This window comes from Planococcus citri, chromosome 2 (genome assembly GCF_950023065.1).
Source record: "Planococcus citri chromosome 2, ihPlaCitr1.1, whole genome shotgun sequence".
Lineage (NCBI taxonomy): Eukaryota > Metazoa > Arthropoda > Insecta > Hemiptera > Pseudococcidae > Planococcus > Planococcus citri.
In genome coordinates this window covers 22585243-22598416 of record NC_088678.1, presented here as the reverse complement: position 1 = coordinate 22598416, position 13174 = coordinate 22585243, and the positions used below count along the sequence as shown (strand labels likewise).

At 34.8% G+C, this 13174-nt stretch overlaps 2 protein-coding genes across 2 annotated transcripts in view; one reads left to right on the top strand and one right to left on the bottom strand.

The window, feature by feature from the left end:
- LOC135835074 (melatonin-related receptor-like) overlaps positions 1-13174 on the top strand; it is a 118485-nt gene that overhangs the window by 83691 nt on the left and 21620 nt on the right. The gene's annotated exons all lie outside the window — the stretch shown is intronic.
- LOC135835070 (uncharacterized) lies at positions 6587-13069 on the bottom strand. The gene is made up of 2 exons (XM_065349138.1): positions 12927-13069; positions 6587-8743 (listed from the first exon to the last, which is right to left on the bottom strand). The coding sequence occupies exon 2, from the start codon at positions 8573-8575 to the stop codon at positions 6773-6775; it is 1803 nt and encodes a 600-aa protein (XP_065205210.1). The 5' UTR covers positions 8576-8743; positions 12927-13069; the 3' UTR covers positions 6587-6772.

Here is a 13174-nt window from a genome sequence, read left to right as displayed (position 1 = left end):
AATTAATTTTTAAAATTTGTGTCTAAATCAGTTGAAAGGATCACAAAGACGATTAATTTGAGTTTATCGTTGCTGAATTTCATTTTGATCTTTTTTTGGCAATTTTTTAAAACTGAAAAATCCAAGAATCTACCAGAAACTCCAGAATGACTTGAAACCATCGTCCATAACCAATTGGTTTTTGAGGTGAAACACAGAGTAGATACAAACCAAATTTTAGATTTTTATGCTGCAATCTTATGAAATTTTGATTTTCAAAAATTTGTTCATAAATTTCAGCACCTAAAAGTTTGCCTAACGGTGTATTTTTGAATTCTTCTTTGTTTTTTGGTTGGTTCAAAAATGCTTCTGCCGATTGAAATACTTCATTTTTGTAATCAAGTACACTACCAACGACCAAGTTTGGTCAAAAAATAATTTCTCCTTTTTTTTTTCTTTAACAAAATGTAAAAAAAGTTGAAAAAATTTACATCAATAATCACTTCACTGAAGGAAATAAGTATGAGAATCAATTTTTAAATAAAACATTAGGTGCAGAGATCATTTTCATTTTTGTGCATAAGTAAATTCATTAAAAAATTAGGAAAATGGTCAGATTTTAAAAGCCAATTGAGAAAGATTTAACTCGATTAGTTCGTTTCGAAAAATGGGCTCAACTCTCGTACCCCTCCCCCCCTCCTACACACCCACGCCTCTTCTTAATCAGCTTACAAAACTCCGATAGAAAACGATCACTCTTAGCGTAACATAGAATACCAACGTAGGTGGATCAGTTATTATTCGTGGGTATATTATTCTTCGGATGCTTACCGTAGGAAAAGTTACGTTATAAATTAGCTGCTAAACGTATACAAACGGCCGAACTACGACTATAAGATGGTAATTTCTTCATAATTTATCCAGCCAGGTTGTTAAATTAATTAGTACGAAAGGTATAGGTGGCCCGCGCGTGCATTATACCAATTTACACGACGTAATAGTGCTCGACGTCGGTGCCCCGCAACCTTCTCCCTGTCCCTCCAGCACCTAGTGAAAACTCTTCTATATAAAGTAGTTTTTAAATACGTCTAGAATATTATATGGTAGAAAAGTTCATAATCATGTTACCGACTCTCTGTTGGGATATTTTCGAAAGAGAAAGAGAGAGAGATAAAGAGTACGTGAAAACACAGCTGTAATTAATTAATGTAATAACGTTACCGATACGCGCGCCAAGAGCCAATCTTTCGTGTAAATTTACGCCAAATATAGAGGCACGTTTCGTTTACCTCTATTCGTAGGCATATTTGGGGATGTTTTGTTCATCGCAAATCGCAATATGTGTGAACTGAAATACCTACTCGAATCTACCCTAGTAAATACATACGTGTGTGAGTGTGTAGGAGGCGTATGAGTGACCACTTCCTACAACGTGCAATATGCGCATACATTGGTGTATATAAAGCTTGTGTACTCGTAATACGCAAAGTTCAGTCGATAAGAGACGATTGTTTTTGTTAGCTCGTCAGAGAGCCGGACTTGTTTTTCTAAATTATCGCCACGTATTGTTACGGCTTTTTGAAGAATTGCCGACTGAATTTGCGTGGGATTCGGGTTCCGCGTATTAAATTGCCTCGTTGTACCCAAAATGCTTTTCCACGAATTAACTCGAACCGTGTGTCAGAGGAAATTAAACGTTAGGTTTGTTAAAGAGGATTCTGTAGTAGGTACGTTTACTATAAGCGTTTGAGCGAAACGGAATACCGAGCGTATGTAATGGGATTTTTTTTCGTAATTATTGCCAGGTTCAGGGCGGGAAATTCATTCGTAGGTGGAAGTTATTTCAACGAAAGAATTACGTGGTTTTTGAACGATTTAAACGCGTTCAATTACTCGAGTACACGCGTAGGAGTGGTACAAGTATTTCTTTTTTTTTTGGTCGACAATTTACTCGGGTTTGAAAGTTTTCGGGTAAAGGTGTACGAGATGAATTTTTTTTTACTTCTTTGGAAATTGTTTCGAATGGGCGTTGTGTGTGTTTGACAATAATGGCGACGTTTATTTTGAAGTTTGAAATGTCGTATCGAGAAATTGAATTTTAAGAACAATTGATGCGAAGGTATTGATGACATTTTGTTCATGAAAAAAGCTCGATGTTTGAACTTTGTAGACACATTTTGGAGCATGGTACTCAACTCAATAATGTACTTATAAAAATGTTTTTCAATACACCTGAAAAAGCTTAAACTTCAAAACATGTAAAATGAATAACGAATTGAGTTTTTTCATAAAAGAAAAAAAAAGTTTGAAAATAAAATAGGAATAAAATAGCAAATCATCTAAGGTACGTACATACCTACATATGTACATGCCCAATGTCAAATTATTACAATGTGATTATTGTAATTGTTTTGAAATGTAAAAATTCATAAACATAAGCGATAAAGGTTATTCTGAATGTGGTGAAAAATTTATGAAAAAGGACTAGATAGGTACCTACAATAAATTGATCTCACCCAGGCCTCCCAGAACCTCCCCAATGGGCAAAAGTGCAAAAAAATTGTTGGGAGCCATAAATGGGATCCAATCAAAAATCTGACGTCATATTCGTGTTCAGCATCACCAAAAACATACTATTCCATGTGTCGCACGAACAATAACACTTTTTTGGACTTTTACCCCCTTTGGGGAGGTGCTGGGGGCCGTGAGGAGGGTCCAATCAAAAATCTCACGTCATATTCGTGTTCAGCGTCACCAAAAACATACAATTCGATATATCACACGCCCCAGATTTTTTTTTGAAAGTTTTGCCCAAATTTGGGGGTGGGGGTGCTTCCTGTCCATTGAAAGATCCCATCTCGAAAGTTAAATATTTCGAAAAAGCATCGAAAGGTACATCTATGGAAATTTTTTCAGAATTTTAAATGGTAGCTCGCACTTACAACATCATTTTAAAATTTGAACTTCTAATTTGAAAGTTCAACTTTCAACTTTTGAAAATTTCAAAATGCTTAAAAAGTTCAGAATGCAATGTTCTTTCGAACTGTGAAATCAGTTTTGATCAAAGTGTCATAGCTTTGGTGGAATGCGCTGCTGAAGTTGAGTACCTCGAGACAATGTGAAAATAATGGAAGCTCCCCCACCTCCAAACTGATTGCGAGTTTCTTACTTATTGAGTGGGTAGATATTATTAAAAAAAAATTGAGCGAAATTGAAAGACATGACTTTCAAAATCGCATTTTTTTGGTTGAGTTGCCACGGAATGACCCAGAGGTGAGACTGCGATCTGAAAATTTTGTCATTTTCAGCGAGTTTTTAAAAAAATTTCCCGATTTTCAAAGCTTTTTTTCAACTTTTAATAATTTCGAAAATTATTTTTTTCAAAATTTGAGCAATATTTTGAAAAAATGAAATTGATTTTATTATTTTACAGAATTTTTAATTGAAAGGAAGGGGGTTAAACTTGAAAAGGATCACAAAATTTAATCTCTTCGTTCTTGAGGGGAAATAACGTGAAAACTTACGTTTGCTAAATTAACACATTTCCAGTCGCTTTTCAAGGTTGATGAATATGTATGCATTCAGCTATCTCAAATCCAAGTTTGCAACAAATGGACAACTGATATGAATTTCTTGGAAAATTGCTTTTGGCGACATTTCAACTTCTTCTCCCGCGAAGTTAAATTTAAAACGTGTTTCGAATATGATAAGTAAGAAATTTTAATGTCTTTGGATGTCCGTTTTCAGCTCCTTCACTCCGAATTTTAGATTAAAATAGGTACCTGCCTATATGTATTTTGAATCTGATATTTATATGTACGAGTACATATTTGAATTCAGCGAAAAATTTCCTTATTTTTAGACCCCCTCACTCGTCTATTAGCAATATAGGTAAATTGAATTTCAGGGAGCAGAGACCACATTTCTCATCACACTTAAAAAATAAGCAAGCGTGTTTTAATCTTGAAGGAGCATTGAGCCCAAAAACGTGCTTGATCCAGTTTTGTTCGGAAACACAAAAAAAATCTCCTGAATTACTCGTAATACGCAGAAATCAACGTGTATCTTTGATGTTAATAAATTTGCATACCCAGTTCGCCGTAAATACGCTTAAAAACGAATGACTAATTTCACATCAACTCTAACCAAAAATGAAATATGATCGTCGAATTCTGGTGACAATTTTTATGAGTTCTCTGATAAAATGACCATTACACTATTACTACACCACTATCTCCATATCACCCCCCCCCCCATTGGTGAACCCCTCGAAAACAGCCAAACTTTGAAGGACCATATCTCAAGACTGATTGAACTTTTAGCAAATCTGCTTGTGGAGTCTCAAAGAGAACAGTTTGGAAAATCAAAATCAGTGACCAAAATTCTAAAAGCTCGAAATTGGACTTTCAACTGGTGAAAGCTCAACTTATTCCATATTATGAAAAGCAAAATTGAAAGTTTTCAATTAAAAAATTGAAAAAATTACGCCGAAAACTCTTATCTTATTCTATTTTTAAGAAACTACAAAAATAATTTTCAAAATGTAGGTATATCAAAATCCTCGAGGAGTGGGCGAACACTGTTTAATTTTGAACAAAATTTAAAAAATAAATAAATTGAAGTGACTTATCGATTGTGATCAATTTGAGAGCGGTGAGTTCGAATATAATTTTGACTCATTTTTTCGATTTAAAATAACGTTACTTAACTGCCAAATTTAAAAATTCATCAGGAACGTAAAAAATGCTAATTTTTGATAAATTTTCAAAAATCAAATTGACCTGAAATTTTATCAAATTAACCAAGAATGCTGAAATTTGGTATACCTATACTCCATTTTTGACCCTCTGAAACAGTTGAAAACAGTTTCAACCTGTTTTGTTCTGAAGGTTTTAGCAAGTTTTTGAAAGTTGAAATTTCCACACAATTTTACCTCATGAAGTTGAAGAGCTGAAATTTACTTTCTATGAACAGCCATTTCAACATACGTTATACTGAGTCAATTCGAGGAGGTTTCAGACCGTTCTGGAATGTTCAACATATTTGAAAATTAAAGCAGTTTTCGAAAAAGTGCCTCAGAATTCGTCCCCTGTTTGGCTGATACAAACATACCATTTTTTCAAGTTCAGTTTTCTGTCAGTTCAAAATCGTACATTTCTCTACAAATTTTAGGAAAATCGGTGGGTAATTGGTGAAGTGTCTCTTTAATGAACTGAACGCGTTTATTGGTACCAAAATGTATTTTTGTAGATTTTACCTGTGTCATTTTTTGGGAAACTGGAATTAAAAAAAAAAATTCTGGAGGTTTCAAAACGACCTAAAACTGTCTACAGTTAATTCGACTGGTCAAAAGTAGACCATAAACTGAATTTCAGATGTTTTTTGTCAAACTGCTTGGGTAAGCAGTGAATTTTTCAAATTTTCAATCGTGAATAATCCACTGAGAAACGTACTAGGTAAGTAGGTACAAAAATATTCCAAAATGACAGAAACCGATTTTGGAAAATTGATTGTTCTTATTCTATAAAATAGGTCATTATCATATCAAGTAGGTATGTAGTACAGAGTGCTAATCGCGTTTACACGTAGGTAAGGTTAAATTGGACAGATTTTAAGATTTTTTTTTTGGAAAATTAGAATTTTTAAAATTCGATGCTCCAGAACGTCTTGAAATCTACCTTCAATCGACTCAGAATGTTGAAATCAAGTTACGATGTAAATTTTAGCTCTCCAACTTCATTGAGTAAATTTTTCAGAAAATTCCCGTACGGAAAAATACTATGGTTAACTGTATAGTATTTTCGCGACTATAGTTAACTATAGTAAACATGAATTTTTTTTCAATATTTTGGACAATTTATTGGCTTACAATGCCTGAAAACACACAATTTATCATTGCACTGATAAATTGTTCATTGTAAGCCAATAAATTGCCCAAAATATTGAAAAAAAATTCATGTTTACTATAGTTAACTATAGTTCGCGAAAATACTATAGTTAACCATAGTATTTTTCCGTACGGGTTTCGACTTTAAAAAATCTGTTGGAGGCTCCAGAACTGCTTAAAACTGTTTGAGACCGTTTCCAATCGGTTTGGTGAATCAAAAATAGGGCACATATCAAATTTTAGTTTTCTGGGTCAATTTTATAAAATTTTGGATTTTTTCAATTTTGGGCCAAATTTGATTTTTAAAAAATTTGTCAAAAATCGAAAAATGAACTTGAACATTTAAAATTATAACTGGTGATGTGTTTTTGTATGCATTTCTGATTTAGCTTTGTTCGGTTCAAAATTTGTTTTGCAAGTTATGATATTTTCCGTGTTGTTAAGAATCGATGTGATTGGTCATACCATAATTACTAGGTACCTATTTATTTTCGTAATTTTTCAATTGCATGTTTTCAAAGTCGAAGGGCAAGAGAGGTACTGAAGCGTCGTATTCAAAAAATATCCAAGTACATAGGTATTTGGACTCTGAACCTTACAAAAATTTTCATGATAATTCCTCAAAGGAATTTTAGTGCTTGATTGTTCATCATTATTTTTTCAGTCAATTGAAATTAAAAATATAAAATCATTCGTATCAATGAAGTTAGCTCGCATATCTACCTACCAGTTATACATAATATTTATTACATTATTCATTACCTATTTACATAGAGTATATTTACAAATGAATACACGATTTCCTTTATTTTTACAATACCTAAATTCAACGATGAAAAAAAAACACGTATCAAAAATATAGTGTCTTCCCAATAATAAATTGGTTCTCTCAAAACCAAATCTTCATCACGTCAGCACAGTCACACGTTGCTTCAAAGTCGCCTCGTGATTATCTCCTACATCGATACCAAGATATTTAACTCGTTTTATACCATCGCCACTATACGTATAATTGAGAGCTTTTTCCAAAGCTATTTCAGTCGAATTCCCATGAGTTATCTTAACCACAGTGGCAGTATCGCCACTTTTGACAACCGTTACACATTGCCTCTGAACGAGATACTTAGTATTATTTTGAAGCGTCGCAGATGGATACTCTTCGTCGACAGTCAACTGAGGATTAACCAAGGCAGCTATTTGGATAATCGATTGAAAAATGAATTCGTTTGTGGTATCGTTAGGAGCTCGCTCCAATTTTTCGAACGAGGCAGTCAGTACTGTTTGAAGGGATTCTGTTGTGTCGATTGTTGGCTCATCAGTGGGAGCTTGAGTATACTCTAGGAGACTATTGCCTAATTCTTTGATATCCATTTTGAGCCAGTCTTCGTAATGGTAGCGTAAATCGGTCAAGAAAACGTTTCTCGCTTCGAGATTGGGTATGATGTAGGTATTCGATCGTATCGGACTTATGTATCCTAGCTGCAGAGAGTAAGTTAAATGAATACGATAATGGACTTCGGTGGAGTTAGGATTCAATATGATAGAATCGACAAAACGATCGGCGTCGAATACGTTGAAATCCTCCAAGTATTTGTGCCTGATTGGGCAGTTCTTTATTAGCTTAGATGCTCCTCGTAGGAACCTCAAGTGCCTGAGGAATCTCCAGAAAATTCTAGTCCTATTGTCGGATATTTTGTACTTGGGTAGTGGTTCCTTCGATGATTCTGTTTTCGATAAATATTCGATAATTGACGATGGGTTATAGAGTGATTTATGTTTACGTAGAGATTCGTATCCGCCGTAATGTGTCTCTACTTCGGTTTTTTGGTCTTGACTGAGACCGTATTTATCCATTAATTGAATCGCTTCTTCTTTGAGAAATCCGAAATACGAAGTGTAAGGGTAATCGGATAAAAATCTGTCTTGATGTATAAATGACATCACGTCGTAGTACCTGAATAGTAAACTATTCTCGCCACTGATCAATATATTCCATTTGATCGATTCGGCTCGAATCAAATTCCTCAGCATCCATTGCAAAGTTCTATGTAATCTGTGAATCATATCCAAATGGGTCAAGAATGCATTTTGCAAAGGTGCGTCGTGCCCGTCGATTAAAATGATCACATCTGTACCGTTAAAATAGTCTGATAAAAATGTACTAAAATCTGTGATACTCTTATAAAACATGGTCTGATTCCAATAAGGCGAAGGAGTCTGATTTAACCCATCGTACAAGCCTGCCAACCACGAGAACTCGTCCAGAGCTTTTTTCACCACAACGTCCAAAGCGTCTACTATTTTTTGCTTCGTTATTTCTCCTTCGATAGCGAATCGAGTTAAATCTAAATACAAAACGGGGTGTTTGGCTAAATGTTCATCCACGATTGCTTTGTGTTGGGCGATTTTTAAGTCTTTGAAAAGTTTATAAGCGTTAGTTTGCTGCTGCGGGATTAGGTTCTTGCTAGAGGTGTCAACTTCAACTTGACAAAACTTTTGTATCATGCGAAGATTGGTTGTTTTACCGAAACCGCTCGGACGTGTGACGAATACTCCTCTGTGAGTGTTGTGCTCGAAGAAAACCTTAATTAGTTCGGATTTATCGACGAAGTATTTCGAAGAGACGAGCGTTTCGTCGAATTGCGCGTCTGGGCTGGCTGTAACGATTTTATGCAGGTGCGAGGCCGCCAGGAGAATTAGCAGTATCATGGCGAAGTTTTCTCTCGATTTTGGGAAACGTCGGTGTGTTTTATTGCCGTAGATTATGTGCAAATATTACGATAGGATGAGATCGTAAACGATTCGATGGATGGGTTTGAAATGGTTGGTTTCGAGACTGTGTGCATTTCGAAGTGGGTAAATTATTGATGTTTAATTCTGAAATGTAGATTTTAATTAGCTATATTAGTAAAGAAGGTACATATGTTGATGTTATTGGAGAATCTAGTTTGGTATGGCGAAACTTGAACATTTGGCTGAGAATCGTCCAAATTTAAAAAATTGGATGAGTTTGGAATAACTTAAAAATTTGGTTGGGTTAATAAATGCAAAAAATTTAGATAAAGTTTATAGTGAAATTTGGGAATTTGGTTCGATTTTGTGATCAAGTTTGGTGGAACTTGAGAAATTTATGCATGTGTAAACTGGGCATACTTCGGAGAAGTTGATAATGACACACGTCAACTGAGCCATACAAAAAAATGAACGAAACTGTGACCTGCATTCTAGGCATATTACCCAAAAAAACAGCAAGCTCTTGGAAGAATCAAAAATCTTGCCATTTTAGCACTGGGGAACTTACCCCTTAACTTCATTATCTTGGGATAGGTCAAAAGAGGTCCTCAAAAATCTCCCATCCCCCAACTTTCTGCTGTCGAAGTGGATTTTTTGATTTCATCAAATTGAAAAAATGTCGATACATATCTTCCCACCAAATAAACTTCTGCAGCATAAATTTTGACCAAAATATGTGTGTTTGATACCAGGTCGACTTTATACCATCATTGCATTGGCTGGATCTGGGATTCAAGGTCAGAAAATAATTATCTATTCGTTTACATTTCTTAGAATTAGGTGATTATCGATTCACAGTAAAAAAATCATTTTCTGACCGGAATCTCGTCTGGGCCGCCAATCAGGTAGGTATCTATCAAACACACATTCACAATATATGGGTAAAATTCAACGATTTTAATTCTAAGACAGAATAAAAATTGGTCAAAAATCGACAAATCAACTTCAGCACCTGAAATTGACCCACTTGACAATAAATTCGCCGCTTTCAGCCGAAACGCCGGTTGTTTTTGCATAACTGCCACTTAAAATGCGCTCAAAAACGACAGTGAATTTGCCGGTGAAAAAAACGCCGGCTACTTTTAAGAAAACAGCTACTTAAACAGCCGGCGAATGGCAGTTTTTTTTTATTTGCCGAATCGCCGGTTAGCCCTAGTAAAAAGTCGCCGGCTACTTTTATAGAAACAGCCGCGTGTTGATTCGCTGATTACAATGCACATGCGCAACGTATGTTTCACAACTCATTTTCACAAAATTTAAAGGAAAGTACGAAGTGCGGTACATGTATACCGCTTGAAAACAAACATTGTAACGTTGCTGTGATAGCTGAATGGTGAGCGCTCTGGACTTCCACGCAGGAGTCGTGGGTTCGATCCCCGCTTGGGTACAAAATTTTTTGTAGTTTGGTAGATTTTTCGGCGTTTTAATGAAATAAACAGCCACTTTAAACGGCCGGCGTTTTTTTACCAGCAAATTTACTGTCATTTTTGGGCCGGCTTTTTCACCGGCTTTTCAACCGGCGAATCTATTGTCAAGTGGGGACTGATGTTTTTTCTTTATGCTGTGTTTTGATTTATCCAAGTTTCGTTTCAATTAGAAATTCCGGAGTTGCAGGAAGGTTCTCTTATCAATTTTAACAGTGTAGGATTCAGCGATTTTTGAAATACTAGTTCCTAAAATTTTGTGATATGGGTCATTATGTTTTTGATGACGCTGAACACGAATATGACGTCTGATTTTTGATTGGACCGGTCCACGGCCCCCAGCACCTCCCCAAAGGTTGCAACCTAAAAAAAAAAAAGGGTAATACATTCGTGTGAAACATGAAATAGTATGTTTTCGATATCGCTGAACACGAATGTAGCCATAAATTTTCAAATCGACCTCACCCATAGCCCCCAAAACCTACCCCCAATAGGTAAAAGTCCAAAAAAATGGTTAAGGGCCACGGATAGGGTCCAATCAAAAATCTGTCGTCATATTTCTACTCAGCGTCACAAAAAACATACTATTCCATGTATCGCACGAACAAAACACTTTTTTGAATTTTTACCCCCTTCGGGGAGGTGCTGGGGGCCGTGGATGGGGTCCTATCAAAAATCTGACGTCATATTCGTGTTCAACGTCACCAAAAACATAGAATTCGATATATCACATGTCCCAGATTTTTTTTTTTGAAAGTTTTGCCCAAAATTGGGGGTGGAGGTGCTCCTCTTCCATTAAGAGATCCCATCTTGAAACTTAAATATTTCGAAAAAAATCAAAAGGTACATCTATAGAAATTTTTTCAAAATTTTAAATGGTAGCTCTCACTTACAGCGCCATTTTAAAATTTAAACTTTCAATTTGAAAGTTCAACTTTCACCTTTTGAAAATTTCAAAATGCTTAAAAAGTTCTAAATGCGATGCCCTTTCGAACTGTGAAATTAGTTTTGATCAAAGTATCATAGTTTTGAAGGAATGGGCTGCTGAAGTTGAATACATACCTCGAGACAATGTGAGAATAATGGAAGCCCTCCCCACCCACCTCCTGAGGGGGCTGGTACCAATCTGATTGCGGGTTTCTTACTTACTGGGTGGGTAGACATTGTAAAAAAAATTTGAGCGAAATCGAAACATGTGAATTTCAAAATCACTTTTTTTTTGGCTGAGTTGACATGGAATGACCCTTATCTGTTATTTTCAAAAATTATCCGGAGCATCTAGAATTGTTCAAAATGATATAAAAACTGTTTCAAATCCATTTAGAGTACGACAGGGGCCAAGGTAAAGAGCATGCATATCATATTTCAGCTCATAATTCTTTGTATTGCTCTTTAAGTAGGTACCTAGTCCAAAGATTTCTGAAAACTCTCCTATAAATTCGAAAAATATATATACTCAAAGCCCTGAAATTCTATTGAGTGGGCATATTTTTGCATATTGTTTACTTAAAGTTTTGCTTCGAATTGAAGTTTTTACCAGTTCAGATACCTACCTTCCTTCTTAGGAGCATACAGTGCTTGTCAAAACGTTTCAACGTTGCAAGAAAAAAAAACAACACATTTTTGGTTCTTGTTTCTCAAGTTGTCGACCAAAATTGAGTGATTCTCTTCCTCTGATGCAAGGTATCTAACAAGCAGAACAGCATGACAAATGTAAACAAAAGTAGGATGTAGGCACCCTCGAATATTAAATTTTAAATTGGGGTGGGGGGAAGAGATGGTCAAAACTTCTTCTGATTTTTTCCTTCACTCAAGAAAATAATTAAAACTTTTTAATTTCAAAATGTCAAAATTTTTATTGACTGTTTTTTAAAAAAAAATTCTACATCACAAAAAGTAGAAAAAAACTCAAAATTTCGAATAAAGAAAAAATTGGAAGTAAAATTTCAAATTCAAAGTTTAATAGGAACCTACATAATTAATAAATGAAAAACCAGAACAATTTTTCCAGATATTCAATTTGGGGGGGGGGTGGTAGGAGGCTAAGAATGTTTTCAGATTTTTTCCCTCTCAATTCTATATCATTCAAAACAAAACAAAAATGCAAAGAAGTACCTATCTACAAAATGTCCAATAGGCAGGACAATGGGAAAGTAGAGAAATATCAGAACTTCCAGTCCAGATGAATTCCTTTTTGAATACCTATTTCAATGCTTGAAGAGTGGAGGAAGGGGCAGAGGGTGAACATTTTTTCAGATAAGAAATGTTTTAATTTTCAATGCAGGGAAAATAAATAGGTAACATTTTCAAAAAAAAAAAAAAAAAAAAAGAAGTAAAAATCATTGACTTTTTGACAATTTTTGCAAAAAAAAAAAAAAGAGGCTAGATAGCAGGACACATAGGTAAAGCTATAAATAAGACAAACAAAAAATATAAGCAAAGAACTGTTAGACACCCTGTTGAAACATGTTTCTACTCATTGTCAAATGTGCAGGTAGGTAGGTATACTAAAATAATCTCTTCCAAATCTCCAATTTTCAAAATTTGTTCACTGATTTTTCATCAGATGTGATGCGAAATAAATCCAATAAAGCTGTATGTTTGAGAAGAATTGAAATTCAATAAACAGTACCATTGTTTTAACATACATATTCCTATTTTCTAAATACAAGATGTAGTTTCAAATGATGTGATTTCCATGTGCCCATATTTACACGCAGCATTGAGAGACGATTTTTATCTACACATTTTGCCCAGTTCACACATTAAAAGTGAAGTATGAGTCAGGTTTGATACTTAAAACTAAAAAATTTGAATAATTCGGAAAAAAATTGTGTACTTACTTTTGTAAATGAGTAGATGATATCTCTTGCATTTCTGAAATCCGGAATGAAAGATTTTTCTAAAATTCTCTCAGATGTGTTGGTGCAAAACACGAAAAATTTCAAGCTGTGCCTGATTAAAATACCGGATACGAGATATGATCAGAAATTCGTGATGATTAGATCGTCTGGTGTATCGAATTCCTCAATCAATTTAATTCATTGAGATAAGACGTATAGCTCGTTGGATTAGTTCAATAAAAAACAAC